The sequence below is a fragment of the Anas acuta genome, chromosome 8 (assembly GCF_963932015.1).
Source record: "Anas acuta chromosome 8, bAnaAcu1.1, whole genome shotgun sequence".
Taxonomy (NCBI): domain Eukaryota; kingdom Metazoa; phylum Chordata; class Aves; order Anseriformes; family Anatidae; genus Anas; species Anas acuta.
Genome location: NC_088986.1, coordinates 28869062 through 28893669, shown reverse-complemented (window position 1 = coordinate 28893669; position 24608 = coordinate 28869062). Strand labels below are relative to the sequence as shown.

Genomic DNA, 24608 nt, shown 5'->3' with positions numbered 1-24608 from the left:
GCCCTGACGCGCCGCGTGTCCCCGCGCAGGTCCATCCTGGCCGACAGGACCTCCCGCAACCTCTTCTTCTTCCTCTGCCTCAACCTCTCCTTCGCCTTCGTGGAGCTGCTCTACGGCATCTGGAGCAACAGGTACCGCCCGGGGGGGGGGGGGGGTGGAGGCTGCCACGTCTGCTGCCGGCCGGGCCGGGCCTGGGCTCGGCTCCGCTCCGCCAGAGCCCCCGGCGGGGGGTGGCGGCTCCACAGGCGCCCGTCAGCACCGGCTGGGGGGAGCGGCCTGGCCTCGCAGGGAGCCCCGGGGGCTCTGCACGCTTGCCACAGGGATCCTTTGGGGATGGCACCTTGTAAGTGCTGGGTGGCATAACCGGCACCGCGCCGACTGTCCCGGCTCTGAGAGAAACGGGAGTGAAAGCCTCCAGGTATAGAAAAGCAGCATAAATCCACAGAGGTGTAAAAGGTGGAGGGACTTGGTTAAACTGCTGCTGAAAAAATCTGTAGTAAAACATAACCGGGACACGTGAAGGAACTGCTGTGTGGCGTTACAGGTAGAGAACAGGTAACGTGGCATCTTCATCACGTGCTTTGCTCTCAACAGAGGTGTTATTCTATGGTGACATTTATGAGTCCATACACACATCAGTTGACTGCCATGGGAATGTCTTAAGCCCAGCAATTTGTCCCTGTGCATGGAACCAGAGATCCTTATCAAAAGCTGTAGTATGGGCACAGATTACTCAGACGCTTGATTAAAAGTCCTAATGAGCAATGTCTGTTTGGAAACACTTGCATCCTACTACTTACCATACTTTTCTAATTCTCTCAAATGGTACAATCAAGTCCTTAACACTGTTTACAGTAACAGCTACTGTAATGCTAGTGAGAACCCAGTGCTGTCTGCAGCACAGACTCTCTTGGCACTCTGCAGACTGTCTCAGATGTTCTTCTTCAAGGTTTGACTTTGTTGGTTCTTTTCTGCAAATTGTGTGTGAACTATTGTACGTGTAGTCTGAGTAAGAGTATTTTTCTGAAAAGCTCAGGAGATGGGAAGATTTTTTTCTAAATGGTTCAGGTATAGACAACTGTATGTTCATATGTACTTGTTTTGTTTTAAGCATAATAATTTTTTGTTAGTGTGAGGAGGAATGAAATATCTAACAGAAAAGGTACCGTATCTGATGTAACTAAACTAAGACACTGAAGTGAAACTTGCCAGAAATGTGACACTGAAGAATTGAGGTTACTGGAACTGCAAGAACTCATTTATTCATATTAGGTTTGGAGATTAAGAATTAGGATTTGCTGGATATTCATTAGTTGGATCTCATGTTTATATTTCAAGTCACTAATTTCAGGTATTTTTACATTAAGCCTAGTTTTTGGGCTTAAAAAAAAAAAATATCAAGCCTCTCTTTGGTAGAGAGGAATAGCAGAGAATATAATGAGGTATGCCTACCGTCAAAGCAGATGGTTCATGCCTTGAAAGAACAAATACGTAAGCGAAAAAAAGGAGCCATATAGGGAAAATCCCTTCTCAGATCTGCAGACACAGCTCCTTTGGCTGTCAGCATGAGACATGTAGAAACAGAACACTTATGAAGGAGGTTTCGGTATCATCTTGGAGCAGCTCTTTATTCCAGTGCACCTGTCTTGGGTGCCTGATGCTGTGTTAGAAGCACGGTGAAGGTGATCTTGAGTTCTGTTCTCACTAGTGTCCTTAACAATGTCAATGAGACAGAGACAGTAAGACTGAAAAAAACTGCTGTGATTGTTCAGATGATTCTTCTCTTGGCTTCCATAGGCAATGGGTTTTCTGCTTGATCATGATTCTGAAAAATACGCCTTTATCCATTCAAATTCAAGTAGGTTGCCAGGACTTCTTTGACTGGGCTATTCATATTTTGAAATAAAATCTATGATTTCAGCCCCCCAAATTGTTGTTAAGTTCTAAAATACTTCAGTCTTCATTTCTCTTCTTGATTATTTCTTATATTCTTCTTAGGTTTTGTTTACCAAGTTGCTGAATTGTTTCTTAAATCACAAAACCAGGATCTAAGTTATACGAGCCTCTTACAAATAGTCTGGAATGTTGATGTTCTTGAAGGACAGACAACAGAACGGATTTTCCTAGATGAGAACTTAAAGTTAGTTGGTCTGCTAGTCGGGCTCTTCTGTTTTTAAAATATTTGCTGCACGTGCATTTGTGCTACTAAATCAACTGTGGAAGTGTCCTCTCTTAGACGCGGTATGTGTGACTACAGGGATTCTGCTAGATCATGCTCTGGTTGACATGTTCTGCTGCTAGTGGAAGTTTTGCATACATCCCTGTGTTACTACTGCTTAACTGGATCACTTGTTTACCTTCACTTCACACCCACTTTTTTGTCTCTTTAATTCACAGGTCGTAAAAAGAAATCTCAGATGCAATCAGATTGCTAGATTACTAAAATAACTCTTACCAAGTTTCCTGTCTTTTGTGCAGCTGACTCATTTATTGCTGTACCTCGAATACTGAGCGTGTCTATGCCTTGTAGTGAAATGCGTCGCAGACACAGTCTGTCCTGACCCATGGTGATAAATACACGTGCCTCTGTGCGCTCTGAGATGTTAGTTTCAGTCCTGAAAGCGGCTGAGCTGTGCTGGTGTTGCACCTGTGGTCTTCTTGCAGGTTTGAGCACATTGCCATGATCTTCTGCTGTATGGTTTCTGGCTATAGAGCTGATGTGGTTTTGTCTTTGTTTCAGTAGCAGTTAGTCCTTAAACGTTTCTCTTTCCTGAGGGACTGTACAAAAAAGCCATTTCGTAATCACTGCAAACAGGGCTACTTGCACAGCCTGTTCATAATCGGTAATTCAGTCCAGTTTGACAACTGTTGTTTGCAGTTTCAAATCCTGTTTATATACAACATACAGTGATACAACTGCTGACTTAATTCATAAGTTGCTTTGACCTTTGTAGGGTAAAGCAGCATGCTAAACTTCTGAGTTAGTCACAAAAAATTTTAACTCTGCACTGGCCATTAAACTAAACCATTTAACAAGTGGTCTTTCAGCCTCTGCTTCCTTCAGCTTCTAGAACAAAATTTTTATCTTCTGGTCAAAACCTTGCAGCTGATAAGGGAAGGATATAAGGACGGATAAGGTTTACAAGCTGTGGCTCATCATTATTTTAACACCATTGTATCACTTTTGAACTGAAATTAACTGAAATGCATTTACCTGAAAGCACGGATGGAACAGGTAGTTGTTTGCTTTGATTTCAGTGCAGACACATTCCAGTCTACCTGGAAGAGGTATGGTGATCACCAGCAAAAAGAGCAAATGATTGCTATCATTAAACTTTGCAAAGTGAAGAAGCAGACACCTGTAGCAAACTCGGTAAATTAATTTCATACTTGGAGGGAACCATCAATAACCAGCCTGTGGTTGCTGGTTATTGATGGTTCCCTCCAAATACATTCATAAGTTTAAAATACGCTTTGGTAGTGTCATTCTTTAAAGTTTAAAAAATGGAAAACAAACTTTCCATGAAGATTACTGTTGCTTAGTAGGTAGGAGTAACTCAAATCTAATTGATAGTGTTACATAAACAAATGTAAACATGAAGCAGGTATGTAGCAGTCAAAAGAACTTAAGGAAAATACTTGTTGCAGTTCTTTTATTTCAGGCAAAAGAGAATATGATCTGTAGAATGTGTACTGGAACTCTGTTTTTCAGCCTGCCCTAATTGTAGGAAGTGTCAAGTTGCTGCAGTGTGAATGAACATCAAAGGAAAATTCTTAGCACTTTGTATCTGATAAAGCATTAGCTCTGAAATAAGATGCCTGAGGGGAAAACTGCTGTGTTGAAGTAGACTTCACTGTTGTCAAAAATTCCAAGACTGTGAACTAAAATTATAAATAGAAGACCTCAGTCTTTATAGGCCTAAATTATTTTGTCACAGGCATACATTGCTCAATTTTACAAATGTTTATCATTGCTGAATCTTTTTTTTTTTTGGCTATAGACATTAAAATTATCTGTGTGTGTGAAAACTCTTCCAAAGTATCACATTTGAAAATACATTTGGGAATATTGCTTTTGTAAATGGTGCTAATGGTAGTCTTCGCCAGAACAGTTCTGGTGAAGTTACATATACGCTGCATATAATATATACTCAACAGCAAAATCTTTAAACCCAATTTTTTGACTATGTGTAAAAAACTACTTTTATAAATTTATATGGGGCCAGTATTTAAATACAGCTGGTATGTGTGCACTTTGCTACCAAATTTGCTTATACGGTCACTGAGGAGGAAGCTTACCTTCTGCTGTACACTTGCTGAAATAGCACATCTCAGCCATGTGCTGTGCTGGTGGTCTATCCTTCGTGTCAGTGTGCATATATCTGCTGTCAGAATTTTTGGCTTGTAGCAGAAGCACCTTATGGTGGTTCTGGCCCATACTAGGGATGATCCTTAGCAGCTAATTGCCTGTTGTTACCCACTGACCAGCTGAATTTGGGAGGTGAAGTGAATCTTTTAGTCAAAATAGCTCAGTCATGGTGGTGTTTTCTTTTCAGTTTTCCTTCTTGAAAGAGAAATGGACTTAAACTTTTTCTGTGGATGGGGATTAAATCTAAAGAATTGAAAAGATAACACATCAATGTTCAGAAATTAAGATTTTACCTAGAGAAGGTGTTAAGCACCTAAATGTCGTAGCTACCCTGAAAAGCTAACTGGAGAATCAAGACTTGTTATAAGAGCAAAATGAATGGAAATAATCATTCTCAAAAACTCTTCATCCTATGGAGCGTTTTGAAATTGGCATTTATTTAATGCTAGTTAAATTTTGGTAAACTTTTCTATATTCTGTATCAGCTATTAGACCAAGCTCTCCAGGATATACCAGATCTTTAATGTAACTTGAAAAACAGACTGTTTTCTGTTTTGTCCCTGATACTTATATATATAAAAATATTTGGTCACACTATGTAAGTGAATTTCTATTCTGAGAACTGTCCACGCACTGAAGGCATGTTTTTCTGGCAGCTGTAAGGATTTGTATCATTAATAGCATTAATGAGCTGCATTTATTTGAAAATTTTCTTCCAATTCAAAACTTCTGTTGTTTAGGTTGAGGCTTTGCTGAGACATTGCATTGATTTCTTTTGAAATCTTTATTGTGGTCTGAATATCTGAAGTCCGTGGGTATATCCATGGCAACAGTTCTGATTAACAGCATCTTTCTGGTTATGAAACTTTTGTCAGGAAGTACAACCAGTAGAGCTGTGACAAAGGGAACTTGCATCAAGAAAATAGGTCTTGTGTGTTGTGTGTATATATATAGTAGGTGATCCAAAACTCTAAGTTTCATACAGAGCATAAATATTTGCTGGAAGAGTTGAAAAATGCTTTGTGACTGGGTGAAATAGATCAAGATCTTTAGAAAGCATGCAACATAAATTGATTTTTTTCTTAACTGTTTTCTAATTTGAGGTGGTAAAAAGTAGAAGTTGAGTTCTTTGGTAGACTTAAAGTTTTTTTTATGTTACAGTAATGCTGTGTGCCTTGTGGGGGAATTCTGTCAGAGAAAATGGATGAACCTGGCTTGTCCACCATGGCTATCATTACTTGGTATTGATAAACAGAATTCCAAAATATTTCATAGAATCATAGAATATCCTGAGTTGGAAGGGACCCTTAAGGATCATCAAGTCCAACTCTTGACACCGCACAGGTCTACCCAAGTTCAGACCATGTGACTAAGTGCACAGTCCAATCTCTTCTTAAATTCAGTCAGGCTCGGTGCAGTGACCACTTCCCTGGGGAGCCTGTTCCAGTGTGCAACCACCCTCTCTGTGAAGAACCCCCTCCTGATGCCAAGCCTAAATTTCCTCTGCCTCAGCTTAACCCCGTTCCCGCGGGTCCTGTCACTGGTTTGTTGTTTGTGAGTGTGTCTACTGCAAGGGCTTTGGTTTGTGTCAGCAGAACACCCTCCCACACCGCTCACCCTGACATCAGATGCTAGGAGGATTTTTCTCTAAGCAGTCCTGCAAAGCACCTTTGTGAGGCTGACAGAAGCAGCTCTGGCAGCAGACTTTCGATGGCCGTCTGGTGGGGGTTTCTGCCTTGTGCTAGCAGAGCTGTGCCTGAGGCTGACTGAGTATTCTGCTAGTCAAAAGACTGAATGTTCTCTTTTTCTCATACCCAGCATAACTTGTTTTTTCTGTTCTTTTCCAGTTTAGGTTTAATATCAGATTCTTTTCATATGTTTTTTGACTGCACTGCTCTATTGGCTGGATTAGCAGCTTCCGTTATTTCGAAGTGGAGGTCAAATGATGCTTTCTCATATGGGTAAGAGACTTCAAGCTGTTACTCTAATGTACTTCGGTAAATATCTAGGTGGGAATTTTTCACTGTATACACAAAACCTCTTTTTGCAGAACAAGGAAAAGTTATATTGAAAACGTGCTTTTTAGGGTGAGTTATTTAAACCTTTAATATGGACACCTTCCTAAAACAGGAAAAAATGTAGAGGTGTTGCTTTTGGCGAGCACATTTCACTTCTAAGAGCTCTGCAACAATACTAGTGCAAACAGGTTAGGCAGCAAAAAGCTTCCGTGCTTTGCCACGTGTACAGCACCGGTGTATCATGACCAACTACAGCATGGGTTTGCCTGCATGGTGCAGTGAGGTACATTACAGGGGATCTTGGAGATTATAAACTGAAGTTATAAACTCTGCCTTGCAGAACCAGCAGCATTCAGCAGGTGTCTGCCAGGGCTGTGGCTGCCCTTAACAGCTGCCAGGAACAGCTGTACTGTTCTCTAGGCTGAGGAAGGTCAGCCCACACTGCCCTTCGTGGATATAGTTGCTGCAGTGGTTCTGTTTCAAGGGAACTTGGTTCCACTGTGCCCTGTAAAACAATACTGGTGTTACAATATTGTTCATCTGTGATGCTAATTAATTAACAGCAAATGAGCTGTAACACAGGTTGCTGCATTCCCCGTAGCATTACTGACCTGAATGACAGCATTTAGCTTCAGCTGTCTTGCCTAAGCATGGATCGTGTGGTTTGGGACTCAAAACACTCTTTAATTAAGGTGGAAATTCTGGTATACCTAGAAATCAGCTTAGGAAGAATTGATTTTGCCATGAACTAACTGCAGCGAAGGCAGGTTCTGTCTTAATTACTGCCCTGTATTTAAACAGCTTATGTTCAATTTATTAGAGTACAGCCACCATATATTAAGTCTGGTGTTTCCTACACTGGAATTATATGTTAATGTAACCTGGCTCTTTCTTCACTGAAGAAATTTAGTAACTGAAATAATTGTTTTAGTTAAGACCTTCACTAAACCCCCCCCTGTAAAAGGGGAAACAAATCAATGTCTGACTAATTTGTTATTAAACAAAACTTTACATTAACATTCTTAAGTAAACTTTTAAGTAAAAGTTGTAATCATGGTTTCCAGATATATGTTTATATCATAACTTCCAGTACAGATTATCTTAAATGGGAAGTATCAAAAGCTTTCTTTCATCCAGGTCAGGTAATGGCTGCAGAGGCAAGCTCTGGCTGATTTTGCAGTTGGGACTGTGGACCTAAGTAGAATACTTAAGTTAGACTGGTGGGCTAAGGGTTGGGGTTGTTGTGAGATACTGTCTTGCTCAATTCTCTGTACCAGCTTTGCTTTCACTTGGTCCACTTATCGCTTCATTGTTTTATTACTGTTACATTCCAAGTGATCTCAGAGTTGCTGTGTTTTAAAACACCTGTGGAAGTTGTGTAAAAGTTTGTTGTAATGGTGAAATTTCTGTCAACATAGAAAATAATGAATTTCATGTAATTATCTGTAGCTTATATACTCTGTCCTCATTTGGAAATTCCCTGTGTAATTCAATTGTTTGAGAACTAGAAATTTGTACACCAGTTTCTAAGTTTCACTTTTCATTTTCAACATTTAAATGGAGGTAGTCATAACTGCTGTTGCTTTGTTGTTTCTTGCAGATACGTCCGAGCAGAAGTACTTGCTGGCTTTGTAAACGGTTTATTCCTCATCTTCACAGCATTCTTTATATTTTCTGAAGGTGTTGAGGTATGTAATGATGCAAACTACTCTGTCAATTTTCACATTTCTATTTGATACAAATTTCTATGTGTAGAGTGTATTTAATGGGGATAAAATTACTGAAATCACCCCTTAAAGATGTGGGATCAGAGGGCCCAATACACTGTTCAGAAATTGCTGTTTTGTGACATAAACCCAGTGTATCAGTACGAGCTTCTTAAATAGTGTTTTGATGGTGTGTAAAGGTTCTGTCATCTTGACGCTGTCCTTTTTCAACCAGTGTATAGTATATCTAGAAAGACCCGTATTTTTCATTGTTAAAGGCCAGATGAAGACAAGAATGAAAGGCCAAAGATTGTCATACAGAGTAGAGAAGTTAATCATAAGAAATGGAAATACATTCTGTGAAGAAGTTTGGATAACTCATCAAAGAAAGAGCATTGTTTTCCAAATCTTCATGTCTGATACAGATGTCAAGTGGTGATAGTTTGAGTTCGTATAAGGACACTTCTGGATTTTTTTAATAAATGATTCAGCTGATAATTTTGAGATTGAAATTTAGATATCAAAGTTGTCTGCACTAAAGTGTGATATTAATAAAAGTAAAGTTGATAACTGATTCTGATCAGCTTGCATGAAGTTTTACTTATTAATGAGATGCCTTATTTATTTATTTATTTCTAGTTCAGAATAAATTTGTGTTTTTTTTGTTGTTTTTTTTGTTGTTTTTTTTTTTGAATACCCCTTTGGCCAGTTTGGGTCACCTGTCCTGGGTCTGTCCCCTCCCAGCTCTTGCTGCACCCCCAGCCTGCCCGTTGGCAGGACAGAGCAAGAAGCTGAGACGCCCTTGGCTTGGTGTAAGCACTGCTCTGCAACAATTAAAACATCGGGGTGTTATCAGCACTCTTCTCATCCTAAGCCAAAACACAGCATTCTACCAGCTACTAGGAAGAAAATTAACTCTGTCCTAACTGAAACCAGGACAGTCCTATGTGTTGTTTTTTTCCTAAAGCTTTTTGAATATAGATTTTAAAGTTTAAAAACAAACAAAACCACAATTTGTTCTTACCTGTTGTTTCATTCCCCTCATCCCCACTCTCCAAAGGAGAAGGAAAAAGCTTTTTAGACTCCTGGAAATTATTTATGTTATTTGGGCAATCCCTGTAATGTTAAAATGCTTTTGCATGTTCTAGAGCTGAATCCCACAGGAGAATGAAATCTTACAATCGATGCTAGCTAGATTGAAAGTATATTAAAATATTCTCAGCACAACTTTATTTATAAAACTTCAACTTCAGACAATGAGAATTAATCTGTGCACCATCTCAGAAATTGGAAGTCCTGAGTAATTCTTAATTATATCTTTCTGTATACCTGTTTGTATGGGAGTGCTCCTGTGTCTAAGCACTTTTGTGCTACCTTTTTCAGCGCCTCTTAATAATGTGATGAGACTGTAAAAACATCATCATTGCTTTTTGTTTTTTTCATTCTTGTTTTTGATTTTTCCTAGAGGGCACTGGAGCCCCCTGATGTGCATCATGAGAGACTTCTTCCGGTTTCTATACTGGGATTCATTGTAAACCTTATAGGAATATTTGTTTTTCAGCATGGAGGTCATGGGCATTCCCACGGTTCTGGTAGGACATCTGTAATTTTCAGTACTGTTTACTTCCTTAGTACTCTGCGTTCCAGAACCCTATTATCCTTCAGTGACAGCCCCATTTTTAGGTCTTTTTAGTGGCAATCCTGAAATGTATACGGGACTTGTTGCAGTTTTGATGTCCATATTTTAACGGCAGCCCTAGTTACTACTGTAACTCATGTATTCTCACATAGTTCCCACCCATTAACTCTAAGACCTGGAACTCCAGGATCTGCATTCTGGAACATGAATTCTACTGCACCTTATGGGAAGAGAGATGCAGAGTATCTTCTGGACAACATTAAACTGTAGTAAGGCAGGGTCTTTATGAGTAAAATGTCTGAAAAAAAAATTTAGTTATAGGATGAAGATTCAAGTACTTCTCAACTTAAGGTCCTTTGAACTTTAAATACAGAATTTCCCTAACTGTAAACAGTAAACATTCTTTTTTTTTTTTTTTTTCCACCAAGCTAATTGGTAGCTACTTCAGCTTAACATATAAACTGATAGTATAAAATAGTCTATGGACTTTAAGCAGCAATTTAAGCTTTAATTTTTAATGTGTGAAAAATAGCCAGTTTCCAATCTTTAGCTGTTTTTAATGTGCTTCTATCTAGTTTTGTGCACGTACTGAGTTGTGTTAAAAATAACACAATTTGTTTCAGAAGTAGGAATGTATAAAAATACTTGGCTTTTCAAATCGGATATGTATTTCACATGGCTACACAGCACAGGTTTAGATATAAACAGCTTGTGTTAATTTTATTCTAATTTATTTAAAGCCACACATTGAAGTGACCTAAAAGATGAATATATTTTAAGTAGCTTAGAGACAAATGTAAGCATACTTCTATTTGGCACTTAAATTTATACTAATTTGTTTATAGGGCATGAACACAGCCATTCTCTGTTTAATGGTGGTCTCAGCCATGGACACAGTCACAGAGGTCACGGTCACAGCCATGAACATAAACATGGACACAGTCATGACCACAGCCATAGCCATGGACACTCTCATGGTCAGGACTATTGTCATGGTAAGTGCTTAAAGTCATAGACCATGTCTTGACTTGGATATTTAAATGTGGTATTATTGATTTTTCTGAACAGAAGAGAGATGCTGGCAGCTTGTTGTTGTAAGCAAACAAGGAAATAGCACACCTCATATTTAATGAAGCTATGCCAGTGCCCTGTTTTGTGGTTTGTTTTGCTAAGTGCTGTTTTATTTGTGCTCTATGCAGTGTTAGTTTTTAAAAGTTTTAATTTACCTTTATATTTTGAATATTCACCTTAATTTTATGTGCAAGCAAAATATGGGTATGTATGCAATAGCAATATAATAATTTAATAATAAGTGCTTTATTTCAATTTTTGATGAAAATTAACAGACAACATTAAGATGCTTTGCTAACTTCCCTCTCGTGTGGTCCTTGCTCTCTCCACATTCTCCCCACCTTTCTTCGTTAGAACGATTTGATTCTTGCATAAACTATTATATATCCTCACTAGAAGTCATTTGCTATCCTATGACAGTTTTTTTCTTAGGAGATTTTTTCTGACTTGTTCCACAGAGGCCTTAATCTACTTGAATGAGAGGATTTTTTTGACTTAATTCTTAATTTTACTTTCTCTGTCTTATCTGTCTTGTTTTACATAACATGTAAATGCTTTCTTGATGGAAATATTCCTTGTTAGCATATTTATTGATAGTACTCTTTTTGCTTGTATGTATGGCTTGTATTCTTGAGAAGGCTTCTTTTGCTAAGTATTAGGAAGATTTTGTTTCTTTCTTTTTTTGTTAAATAAACATATGTTGGTCTTTTTATTTATATATTTTGGTATGTGTATATTATATATAAAAGATCATTGTGCAAAGCGGTGCTTTCTTTAAAAATATGTTTTAAGACTTGATTATTGCATTGCTAGAGCAAAATCTAGTCATAGTGAGCAGCTTTTCTGTGTAAGAAACTTCAGAAAGGAAGACCAGAACTAAATATACAACTGGAGGGAGTCGTTGTGTAGGTTAATATGCCAATATTAACATTGTCTTCACAGATGACCATTCTCTTGAAGGGATGACTGGTTCTAGCAAGCAGATCTTACAAGGTATGAGAATAAATATAGTGATTTATTAGTTTATTGTGGTCTGCTTGCGATTGTTCAATGCACATCTATTTCAGAGGGTGCCTCTGGGTAAATGCTACCTCTTTCTTAGAGGAGCTGTTCTGTGAAGTCCTGTTTCACATGTGAACAGACCAGTGCCATACCATGTGCATGACTGGGTATTGAGACATTCATTGAAGTATAGACGTAATGCTTTGTCAACACAGTTTAAAATGGAGAGCCCAAAACTGGGATTCAACTTCTGTTATGATGCTGAAAAATCAAAGAAGAAAAAACTAGGAAAGAGTGGTTAAAAGGAGAAACCTAAGATGCTGAATTGAAATGTATGCCTTGGAAAGTGGAAAGAGTGCTGTTATTCAGATAGGCTGTATTTGAAAAATACAGATGGATAAATAAGCTCAGTAACCCTTCAGCAATTAAAACGTCACTTCATCAAGCTATTACACTTGGTTTAAACAAGATGGTCATTCAAGCTATAATCACTTGAAGGGGAATTGGAGTCCATAATCTCCTGAGCATTAGTGCGTATAAACTACTGATGATGTCAGTTCTGAGCTTTGATTTTTTTAAGCATTCAAAAGTTAGAGTGAAAGAATTGTACAGTGTAAGAAGTAATTCTCTGGCATAGCCAGATGTACATACTGTGCTTTTTTATTGGGTGATTTTCTGGCTTGTTTGTAGTCCTTGCAAGGGAACATTTTCAACCTCTTCCAATGTTTATATCTTCCACCATTGTGTTTATGTATATCCAATACTTCAACAACAGATATGAAAAGACTGACTTCCAAATGGAAGGCACATTTTAACTGAATCACAGTTGAAAAAAAAAAAACAATTATTTATCAATATGTATATTGAACTTCTCAGTATTGTGCTGGATTGGCCAAATAAGCAACCACCTGATGCTCACTTGTCCCCATCCTGCAGTGGGACAGGAGAGGTAGTCAGAAGAGTATAAACAGGAACTAAGTTTGGGATGAGATACAGGCAGTTTAAAAAGTGAAAGGGGGATTGGGAGGAGTGGGTGCAAAGGCAATTCCTTACTACCTCCCAGCCAGACCCTGAGCAACAGCTACTTTGGAAAGACTCAGTGTTGTTACTGAGCATGATGTTATGGAATAAACATAAATATTAAATAATAATAATTATAATAAATGGAATATCCCTTCAGTAGTTTGGGACAGTTGTCCATGCTGTGTCCCCTCCCAGCCTCATGTCTGTCCCCAGCCTACATGCTTTTGGGACAGAGGGAGTAACAGAGAAGGCCCTGAGACTGCTGGTGCAAGCATTGTTCAGTGGTAGCAAAAGTACTGGTGAGTTCCTAACAAACATAATACCTGGTGCCATATGGCCTGCTCTGAAGAGGTTTAAATCCATGCCAGCCAAACCCAATACAAATGAAAATGTAGGAAAATCGCTAGAATGCTGATTTGTAGTTGTGGGTTATTTGGGGGCTGGTAGGGAGTATTATTGGAGTCCCAACATTTGTGTTCAGAAAGCTGTTTCTGAGTGTCTGTTCTTGGTATTGCCAGCAGAGAGCTCCAAAGACTAAGTTGTGGCTAGCTGCAAAGTGCTCGATTACTTATTTTGAGGCGCATTGAGTTGAAAAACAAAAGTGAAGTTATTCATGTCTGCAGTATATAATTATCAGAATCATTTGTCTTATATCTCTTTGCCAAATAACTTCTCCAAGGTATTGCCAGTGAAGCAGCTTTCAAAGCTTTACAGATGTGTTGTTAACATTCTTTATCATCTTATACAGTAGTAACTATTGTAAGTGTAAAGGGAACATGAGTTTCTTTAGCATAATACAGGTGGGTATTGCATGAAGAGATTTAGCTTTATCTGTTGATCACTGCTGAAGTTGATAGCCATGCTGTGACACACCCTTTTATGCTAAGTGCAAAAAATAATACAATTTCTTCATGTGCTTTATATTTTAAGGATATGTTGAAACTCTGTGAAAGCTTTCTGTGTATTTGACAAAAAATGAAGAATTCAACAAGTACAAATCATGCTATCTAGTTCTTGCAACTCTTTTTCAGAGTCTTTGAAATATTTTCATTAACTGTGAGAGTACCAAGTTGTATTGATACAAATTAATCTCTTACAGGGGTATTTCTACACATTGTTGCAGACACGCTTGGGAGTATTGGTGTAATAATATCTGCTATATTGATGCAAAACTATGGTCTAATGATAGCAGATCCTATTTGTTCAATGCTGATAGCATTGCTTATAGGCGTAAGGTAAGTATTGATATCAATTACTTGTTTGTACTTCCAATGCTAGTTACAGTCGAACAATTACAGCTCAGAAGAACAGGTTTATCTGTTATGCTAATGTTCTACAATGCTTGCTTTTATTCCAAGATTGATATGTTACCTCTGTTCTGTGCAGCTGTCCTGGTGTATTTTGAAATGTTACCTTGTTTTTCCTTTTCTTCAGCTACTGCTTTTGCTTTTAAGTCTGCATATTTTAGCCCTGTTGGTGTAATATTACAAAAATACTACAAAAATGTCTTTCAGGTTCAAACCATAGAACTCTTCCTCTCTGTATTTAGTACACTGTTATGTAAACCGATGTACTCCAGTAAGTGGAGCAGAATGGCTTCAGTGCAGCTGAGTTGAGCCTGCTGGCACGGGACATGCCCTTGTCCCTGATGAATCAAGACTACTTTTTTTTTTTTTTCCCTCGAGAGAGTTGTCTTTTCCTGTGCATTTATATTCTGATACATCTTTATTCCTTCTAAGATTTAGTGGAAATGCTTCAAGTAGTTTTGTGCTTTCCCTGTTGTTGCTTACCAAGATCATTGTAAATGTGAATTCTATTTGGATTTGATTGGACAAGCAAACATTTTGTTCAGTGATGCTGTTAGTGAGGCATTTCTGGCACCTGTTTCAATGGTGGCATAGGGCAGAGTGCTACAACTTGAGTTAGAACCTAAAAACTGAACACCTTTGTCTCTTCAACTGTGGTGAATGTCACCTGATTAACTGCATACTTACATTTACACCATATATGGCATGTTTATGCTATATGCATGGCAGCATTTGCAGAATTATTGATGTGAATCTCCCTATTTATCAGAGCAGGCCAGCATGCTTCAGGTACTAAATGCACACAAAAATCCATGTACTAGCAGTCACTATGAAATTACCACTTGAATATAAACTCAAAAAGTTTACTTAAACATCCTGTAATTTTGTAAAGGACAAATTATTATCAAACCAATTCTGTGACTGAGATCTCCAAAAATTGGAAAGAAAGTGTGTAGGTTGCCATGGGGAAAGAAGCTATTGATAGTTAACAGTTAAGTAGAACACTAATTTCTGTAACTTTTGTATTTTAAAGGTGTGCCTTTGTGTACAGTAAAGCATATGCAGAGTGTTGATCCGAAAATACCATGTGAATGATTGCTTTTTTGTTCTGCTCATACAGAGTTTGGAAGAAGACTAGCTTCTGTAATGGAAGTTTGTAAAATAAAGTTATTCATAGGTCTTCTAGCATAGCTAGGATGGCCCTGTGGAGGTCTCTGTTCGATGCTGGAATGGCTGGAGAATTCCACTACTTGATGCGTCCTTTGACCCCATGTCAGACCTAATGTTTAACATGGTCTGTATCATTATTTCGTTGGCCCAAAACACTGTAAATGATCTCTAGGATTACTTTACTAAGTCTGAGTGCAGTCGTTTGCATCATAGTCAGCAGAAGTAAATCCGTGTTTCTTTGACTGACAGATCCTGGCACAGCAGTGGAACAAAGATTAATTGCAGGTTTTGTTTCTTAAGCAGCCCAACAGACTTAATTACTAATGAATTTGAAACACTTAAAGAAGATGATCAAGATGACTGACAGTTTCAAGTCAATATTTTGATAGTCTTGTGGTGTTTAATAATTTTCATTTATGCTCCTGGTCATAACACCATTGTTTGTTCTACCATATTCTCCACTATGCCATGTGTGTAATGTGTTCTTTTACAGATAACTCAAACGGTTTTTCAAACTTTATCATAAGGAGATATTTTGTTGTAACAGTAGGGGCCCAGAGTAAAAAGAATATTTGTGTGTGTGTTGTTTGTTTGTTAGTTTGTTTTTGGAAAAAAATAGCCCACTCATCTACAAAATCTCCCTCTTTCTAGTTAAACCAACTTCCATGAGATGGAGTGGAATGGGAGTACATGCATGTACCAATAAGTGGACCTATACATGGGTGTTTAGGAAATTGGATTCTTTTCTTTGTGGCTGTGGTAAAACAAGTGTAGTTTTGAGTCAGGGATACAAAAGCTAGTCAGATAAAGTAATTGTTCAAAAGTTCTGATGCTGTCTGGGGATTTTCCCCTAGCTGGGACTACAGAGTTTTGCTGATTTCAAGTAGGGTTGCATAAAAGCTGTTGGGTACTGGGTCTTCTTACAAGAGTATGTTAGCTGATTGGTTAAAAATACACTACTAGTTAGATTTAATTGTTGATCTTCCAACGCTGTCTTGCATGAATCCACATACATGAAACTGTCCGTTTCCATTTTAGTCAGCTGTGTGGGCCCCTGGTTCTACATTACTTTTATTATTTACTGGCTGATGCACCAGGCTGGGCAACGCTCTCCTTACTGCTGTTAACGTTAACCAACAGAGTCACAGAATACCCCGAGCTGGAAGGGACCCATAAGGATCCTTGAGTCCAACTCCTAGGGCAAGCAGAATCCTGAGCTTGGATCCTCTCCTATGCCTTTTAGTCATCTGAAGCTTTAAAAGAAAGCAGTTGGAATGTCAGAATCTGTATGGAAATGTTTTTGTTCTTGGCTGTCAGCTTGTTATATGGGAGGGAGACTTCTTTCCAAAGTGCCTTTTTTGGTGTGTGTTGACAGGGTTTTTTCTGTTTTGTGGTTTTTAGGCTAATTATATCTCCCCTGCCTAATCTTTGATGGGTATCAATAACCTGAAAGTTAAGTGCGACTAATTTTGCTGTCTAACTGAAGTCTGTGGTATTAGAAAGGGGACAAAATTCTTTGAGCACTTGTGCTGACCTTTTTTTGTTTTTTCTCAAATGCCAAGCATTTAGGATTGATTTGCCTAAAGCACAGGTGTTTTTCCATCATCAGATGCATCTCGCTGAACTCTGTCTCAAATTTTACAAAAAAAAAAAAATTGTTTCCTAAAATTGCTTCCAGGGAGACCTCATTCTGACCTTGGGGGCTGCTTGTTTGTGTTTTGTTTGGTTGTTTTTTTTACACTATTTTCTGTGATACCTGTGTATTTGAAGTGGGAATAAAAGCAGAACACAAGTCCTTATTTCCTTCCATGAAACTGCAGTGCCCAAAAGGCCAGTAAAATGTCAAGGCAAATGCATGTAAGTGCAGAGAGCAAATGTTGATCTTAATCTAAGATTGCTTGTATACAGATGAAGTTTGTTCAATTTGTTGATCGGTTGCTTTCTTTAATGTTGGGCACCTCTCTGTGAGTTAGCATTACTGTTCCGTTTTCTGAATGATGGCAAAACTTGCCAAAACAACAAAAAAAAAGTCACAGAAGTACCTGTGGGATGACTAACAAACTCCTCTCTGCAATATAAAGCTGGACAGCCTCTATCTTGTAACCTGTTTTGTCTTGTGCAGATGCACAAAAAGTTGATCAACAGCTCTTCAGAGAAGTCAAGAAGTGCTTTTAATTCAAATGCTTGAGCCTTCCTGTAGACAACATCTCTAATTAGCACAAACTGCCAACTGCTGTTGTGCTGTGTTGCTCCTGTGATCCTTCACTGAGGCTGCTCTCAGGTGACTTAACTCTCTGCCTGACTCCTTGTGAACATTCTGGCTGCAGAGTAAAAATCCGGTGTGAGATGGTCCTGAGGTTGTTTTCACCAACAAATACAGTTCTCTAAAGCTTAGCAGAAGCAGAACTTTGGGAGCTCTTTCAAGACTGTAGCAGACATGAGGTCAGCACTTTGCTTTAGTGGACTATGGCCTTCTGTGTTCCAGTAAAAACCCATCTTCAGTAGGATTTCTTAGAAATACTGTTAATATTTATTACTTCCCTTGCTTTAGAATCATTTTTTTTTTGCAGGCAGAAAAACAGTCTGCATTCTGCTATTCTGATCTGGAGAGGCAAAGGCATAAAGTCAGATAATTTTCCCTTTCAAATTTCATTATGATTTTACTTACTGTAGAAAGTTTGCTTTTTCTCTATTTTAAGCTGTCTATTGAGTCTTGACAAGCAGAGTCCTGTGCTCCCTGAACAGGAGGGCTATATCCTGTAGTCTTTAAAAATCTTCGCATCATAAATCAATGGCAAATTCTATGAAGCTGGGGGGTGAAGGTATTTTGTAGCCTTTAAGTGTTCCTTGATACTACTGCTAACATCCAATTAATCTCTTTTCTTTTATTACTTTGTGTTCTATCTCATGGAAGTGTCCGTTTAGTTATTAATCATAAGTAGGAAATGTTTGTTTTACAAGTCTGTTTAACTGGTATTTTGTTTAAAGACTTTTTAATTTAAAAAAAGCTTGAATGTGTCAGAGTTATTCAGGTTGTCACTCGAGATTTTTAGTGAATGTTTTCTCTGTAACCTAATGTCAAAGACAAACAATTTCTCAAGTCTCTAAGACACTCTTGCTATGTAAAACTAAATGCTCTTTTTCTTGCTTAAGATTTCTAAATGTTATTCTAAAATGTTGAAGCAATTTTTGTATTTCCATCAACTACGTGAAATTATTCAGCAGACAAAAGCCACAACTCCAGTATGAAGCAAGTAGTTTGTCCAAAACCAAGATTAGAGCCGCATCTTTCTAGAAAAGTACCATAGACTCAGTGTGATTCTAGATTGGGTAGAGCATGTAGACTGCATATTAAGTGGTCAAAGAAATGAGGCAATTTACTTCGTGAAGTTGTTTCTGTGGTTACATCATTTTCTCATTAAGTCTAGAGATGTTTGAGCAGGATAGGATATGAAACAGCTTTGGGAGAGGGCATGCCTGGATTGTTTGGGGCATATACCTGTAATATTTGGGGCATAACGATATGAACATTATTAGTAAATGCTTTTGGTTTGTGTGCAGTTTTAAGCTGATTATCCTCACTTTTAAATAAAGGTACAGAAGGAATGTTCAGTTGCAAAACTGCCCCAAATGAGCATGCTCCTTGTTAGGGTTGTTTTGAGCCATCATTGCTAAATGGCACATGCTGCCTTCATTTATAGGGTAACAGTACCTGCCAGCCTTGGCTTTATGGGAAGAGACCGCTTCAGATCGGAGACGTAAATACCAGACTTGTGATCCTCGTCCTGAGCACACTGGTTAAAATTGCCGTTGCCAAATTCAAACAAGGTTTATGAAAGTTAGTTCCGAAATAGGCTGACAGTCTTGGCACTGCAGATGTGGGTGGTGGCTGAAAATAAGCGATTTTAAAATCCGGCTGTAGATTTTGCAGCTACAGCATTTGAATAACCATAGCTGGTCTTGGGTCCTAGCAGTGTTTGCTTACCTCCCACAAAAATCTTTCACAAGAATCCTTTATTTTACACAGTGCTGACAGCAATAAATGAATTTCCTGTTTGTGATCTGACTACAATAAGCGTAAAGGGTACTTTGCCCCGAGTTGGTTTCAGTCTCGCTGTTTAAGTTGATGCCAGTGCCACAGTCTTGCTAGGTATGCTCACAGAAGCGGTGGCATAAACAGGATGGGACTGGCATGGCTGTGAGTGTTGTCTGACGGGGATGTAAGCTGATCGAGATCCTGATGCTTTCACACTTCACTGTTGTTAATCAAGCAGTGTGCAGTAGTGGCAGGGTGGATTTATCAGATGTCAAGGAGTTTTATCTGCTTCAACACCTCTCTCGCTTCCTCTGTAGCAGTGTACGTGAAAGTGTGAGGTGCTTTCTTGCTATTAACTCGTTTTGCACACAAGTCACTTTCACTGTTATGGCTTTTGTCGGGGATATATTTGGGTTAGACTCTTTCAAGTTCCATTGCGTTGTATAATAGTGGGATATTTTAGATTTAAAGCTTGGTAATTAGGGACAATTGTCAAGTTTCATCTGCGTTAGTAGCAAAGCTTACAGACTGCTTATGCAAGAAAAAACTCTACTTGGTGAGAATTGTACATTATTTTCCTCGATAGTTCGTTTCTAGTTAGAAAGGGGGGGGGGGGGGGCAGAACTAGTGCAAAAGCTGCTGGGGAACAGCTACATGCATTGTCACTAATGACTAATCAAAAAATATAGCCGTGGGGGGAAGCTTAGGCAAAATCTCTGACCACATTTTCAGCATGCTTGGTACGATCCTCTTTCCTAGTGGGAAGATGAGAGGGAACTAATGTTCTTAGTGCCTCCTGGTGCTTAAGTGATTCTGGGTTTAGTTAGAGTTTGAGAAAAGAACATATTGTGTGGACTTCAGTTTTTAATCAAAGGCTTTCTACTTCAGCAGCATGCGTGAAACAAGGGAATGTCAAAGACATCAGAAAACTGGATTCCAAAGCTTGTCACGTTAGTTTGGCAAGGCAGTGAGTGACTGCCTTGCGAGAGAAAGTGTCCCTTTGGACACAGATCTGTACGTGGGCTTATGTGCTCCAACAGCATTTGTGAGAGCTCTCACATCATTGCTGTTCTCTTCTGGCCTTTTCAGCTTTGCAAAAGACAAATTTGAAGCTGAAGTAGCTTCCTAGTTAAAGATAACGACCTTGTGTGTGTTTCAGCTTTTACATACCGTCTCAAGCAACTCCCCGACTTGCCTGTATTCTTTGGGTTTTTAAGATGTTGACATTTAATTAAACGCTCTGCTTTTGGGTTTCTCCTTAAGTCTGGATAAAAGTGTAATTTATGCAGCATTATTGCCAGAGACTTGTACAGGAGGCGTTAATACAGAGCCATTGCAGCAGCATGAATAGGTGCAACCTTGTCAGCAGGAAGACAATCTTCTAAGCTGCACCGCCTATACCATGGAGTGTCATTCACCATTCACCTTTTCGTATAATGGTTGAGTCTGAACTCCTGATTCCAATGTACTGCTTAAAACTGCTTCCTGTTGCCTGGCAAGAAGACAAACTACTTGGTGCTGCTGCACGTCCTGCTGATTGCATAGACACAACCTCAGAAGATCGTTCTATTAGGGTAAAAGGCTTCAGAATGAAGCAGATCTTAAATTTAAATACATCTTCAGCAAAACTGAACTCTAATGGGTTTTTAACTTCCTCTTTTCAATGTATGTCCAGGGTGAATCACCAGTTTCACTGACCAAATTCTTTTTTTGGAGTGGGTTAAGTTAACAGCCCCAGCCTGCTAGTTCTGTGTTCCTGCAGGCTGTCTCTCCAGATCTTCTGCTTGCCAATTCTTTTCCACTCCATCAGATAATGTGCATCAATTTTATTAAATACTGTAAATTTAAGCAAATCTAACGTGTTTGGGTCAGACTTCATGGATGCTTTTTCCCCCTTAGCAGTCTATTGCAATAAAAAAGGCATGGTCCTGCGTTCTCCGTTCTGTTAGTCCGTCCTCTGGGAAAAAATAGGCAGCATGTGTGTTTGAAGCCTTTGGATGGAAATGTTAGTGGGGCATTGTTGAATTTATGGGAATAGTCTGTGTTCAAGAAGTCTTATGTTCAGATTGCATTTGAACTTTTTTAAATGTGTTGTTCTTCCAAGCTCTTTATTAAGAAGCAAAGTTGCATTTTTAAGTGAAACTGAAAGAATTCAGCAATGGATTGACAGCTCCAGCTCCCTTTGATGTAATGCTCGTGACATGGATGTTTAGTGAGATGGGTCCACTGTCAAGAGACCCTTTTCCTCTATATTTTTGTAATGTGCTGTCCATAAAATGTCACACTCTGCTTAAGCTTCCTTTAGACAGATTTGGCAATGCAATAGTTGTCAGTGTTTGACTTGGTCAGGCTTAAGTATCTCTTGCTTGCCCCTAATTGCTTCTTCCTATTTCTGAAATGATTCCTCAGTAGCAGCACAGCTGTGTGAGGCGACATGGCAGGTATCAGGCAGCGAATCTGGCTGGACTAATAGGTCTGTTTACAAGGACACTTACTTTTAGGGTGCTCATTTTCCCAGTGGCTCATTACACAAGAGCTGTGCAACCTCTAACTCCTTCCCACCCTGGCTAAGGGTTGGCCAAGGGGTGGGCTGAGCAGTTGAAGCTGTGTAAGCGGGCACTGCTTCCATGTGGGGTGGCACCATATGTTTAAAAATGGAAAGGAATGGTGAGGTCACAGCGTTGGCTGCTTGGGAATATACAGCTGGGCCGTACGGTGAGCTCTTCATTGCTGCATGAGATTTTAAATGAGGCTGTTCCAGTTTCCTTTAACTCAACGCCCAGTTAATCTCTCAATTTCTTTCTGGTTGCTTTTTGTCCCATTGCTCTGTGTATTTCAGTTGTGATGAGTGTTGAACACTGAAATTTAGCTTATAGCTTCTTAAATTTATCATTGCTTTTGCTGTAGAGCGTTAGGTGACTGTAATGCTCTTGAAACTAGATGCCTAAGTAAGCTCTGGTATTGGGCTATCGATGTTTGTCATCGTCTTGAAAATTTTAGGGTGCCCTACCAAACCGGGCATGATACTCTACTACTAAACAAAAGTCAACATACCGAATGCATAACAGTGTGAATTTGTAGTGGTAGCTTTAGGGTATCAGCTTACTGGTATCCTGGTGGTTTGTTGTTTTTTTGTTTGTTCTTTTTTAAAAAGAGGTATTAAGTGTCTTCTTAGTTTGCTGATTAAACAAGACGATGCAGTAAGGAGGGAGCCTTTAACTGCTTCCAAATGTTAAATTCTTGAGGTTGGATGAGACCCTACACTTAGTTCACTTCAAGAATATGCTAAGCTGTCTTTCTGACAAAATAACTTTGTTACAGCTGGACTAGTGCATACTAATTTTGTTTTATGACCTCCCCATTATTATCTTAGTTCATAAGAAAAATATGCTTCAAACCAGACACAAAGCAAAACCAGTTCAGTTGCATATTTTTATGGTTGGCTGTAAGCGATTGCAATTGAAATAGGTTTTGGTTTTAAGCTGTACGTATCAACTACTTTGTCATATAAGTTTGATGCTTAAATTTCATCCCAAATTCTACTTACCCCCATTAAGTTAAGACTGTTTTGTGATTATTTGCTAAATGTCTCTGGGAAATCTGGGAAGAAGTAATCTTGCCTTTAACCAGACACCGTTGCAATTTTGTCTGTCCTTTTACTTTCTGTAGCAGGTTTTTATGACAGCTCTCTCAGTTTCTGGTGAAATAACTAAAGAAAAAATCAGGAACATTAAGGAATGTCTTTTTGCTTTGTTCTGCAACTTTTGAAAGTTGCAGAAAACAGCTAACTTCCTTTTTTCTTTGTAGCATTGTTCCACTTTTAAAAGAATCCATTGGAATTTTGATGCAGCGAACTCCTCCTTCTCTGGAAAACGCCCTGCCTCAGTGCTATCAGAGGGTGAGCTCGTACACTTTGGCCATTTTGCATATGATCAAACCACTGACTGAATGAACCTCAAGTGTATATGAGAATATTGTGATTTTTTTTCCCAGTAATGCCTGTGAAAGGTTCCTTAGATTGGACAAATGGAGATAGCAGTTTATTTTTATCTTTCTGAAATCCTAAATTGTGTATAGCTTTGACTCTTTATTTTAAAACTTGCTAAGTTGTTTCAGAAAAAATGGACCCTGAAGCTTTTCCTCTCAGTCATTTGTGCTGATAGTGCATGATGGTTTTTTGTGTAGTTCGGAGTAGTTTGTCTCCCTCAAAATCTAGTTCCTTTTTTAGGAAAGTGATGCACAGTAACATTGAACGTGTGTGTGTATGCAGGTTACTTTGGATTTGACTTTTCCTGGTGTATTCCTGTCTAACTTACCTTTCACCGTGTCATGATCTGAACATGTACAACACCTTTACAAAGTTAATACAATACATCATTTGAAGGATTTTTGTAGAATTGGGCATATTAATACATTTCCATTAATAGTCAGAATCTCTATAATTTTTAATGGGAGAATTCCTATGTTTACAAAAATCACAGTTTAAATTTGAGGGCATTCAACTAAATGATTTTTTTTCTTGGACACCACTGTTTTCAGAAATGGTTTCAAGAAAATATATGCAGAATGTAAATTAGCAAGATACAAAATTGGCCCATACATAGTACCTGTCCTCAATGCTTTATAATCACAGCGACAGTAATAACGAATTTAAGTGAATTAGCACGAATTGGATGATGAACTAGATGTAAAAAGTCATATTGCCTTCGTTTTTTTTTTTCTGTTACAAAATTCAGAAAAAAAAGTTGCTTTTATTTTTAGGTGCAGCAGTTGCAAGGAGTTTACAGTTTACATGATCCACACTTCTGGACCCTCTGTACTGATGTTTACATAGGGACTTTGAAATTACTGGTAGCTCCTGATGCTGATGGAAGGTGGATTCTAAGCCAGACTCACAATATTTTTACTCAGGTATGTCCCTCGTAAGTGAAAATTGCACATCCAGCTATAAACGACCTGTCACGTGATGTGACATTGTAATTCGTATTAAGAAAAATTAAATGTTTCTGGTTTTGGTATCAATACAACTGTTGAAAAGCTGCTCTGCTCTAGCTGTGTAGAATGATTTCAAAATATTGCATAGCATAAGCAGAATTGCTGTACCATTAATTTGCATTAATTGCATTAATTTTTTAATGTCACTTAATGGAAATAGCAGTTCTTTTGTGAGGTGATCAAGTTAATGCAGAACATTCTAGTATGTGTATTTGAAACTAATTTTACATCTCAAGTCTCTAAAGGATTGTGTTTTCCAAGTGAGTCATTCA

At 38.6% G+C, this 24608-nt stretch overlaps 1 protein-coding gene across 2 annotated transcripts in view; it reads left to right on the top strand.

Annotated features, from left to right (window-relative positions):
- SLC30A7 (solute carrier family 30 member 7) overlaps nucleotides 1-24608 on the top strand; it is a 30063-nt gene that overhangs the window by 423 nt on the left and 5032 nt on the right. The window contains exons 2-10 of one of the 2 annotated variants that reach the window (XM_068689907.1): nucleotides 30-131; nucleotides 6222-6330; nucleotides 7988-8075; nucleotides 9559-9685; nucleotides 10578-10727; nucleotides 11746-11796; nucleotides 13928-14063; nucleotides 23149-23239; nucleotides 24103-24252. In XM_068689907.1, coding sequence (XP_068546008.1) covers nucleotides 30-131; nucleotides 6222-6330; nucleotides 7988-8075; nucleotides 9559-9685; nucleotides 10578-10727; nucleotides 11746-11796; nucleotides 13928-14063; nucleotides 23149-23239; nucleotides 24103-24252 — 1004 coding nt within the window. Of the gene's footprint in view, nucleotides 1-29; nucleotides 132-6216; nucleotides 6331-7987; nucleotides 8076-9558; nucleotides 9686-10577; nucleotides 10728-11745; nucleotides 11797-13927; nucleotides 14064-23148; nucleotides 23240-24102; nucleotides 24253-24608 lie in introns of both variants that reach the window. The other variant, XM_068689908.1, reaches the window with a different exon arrangement.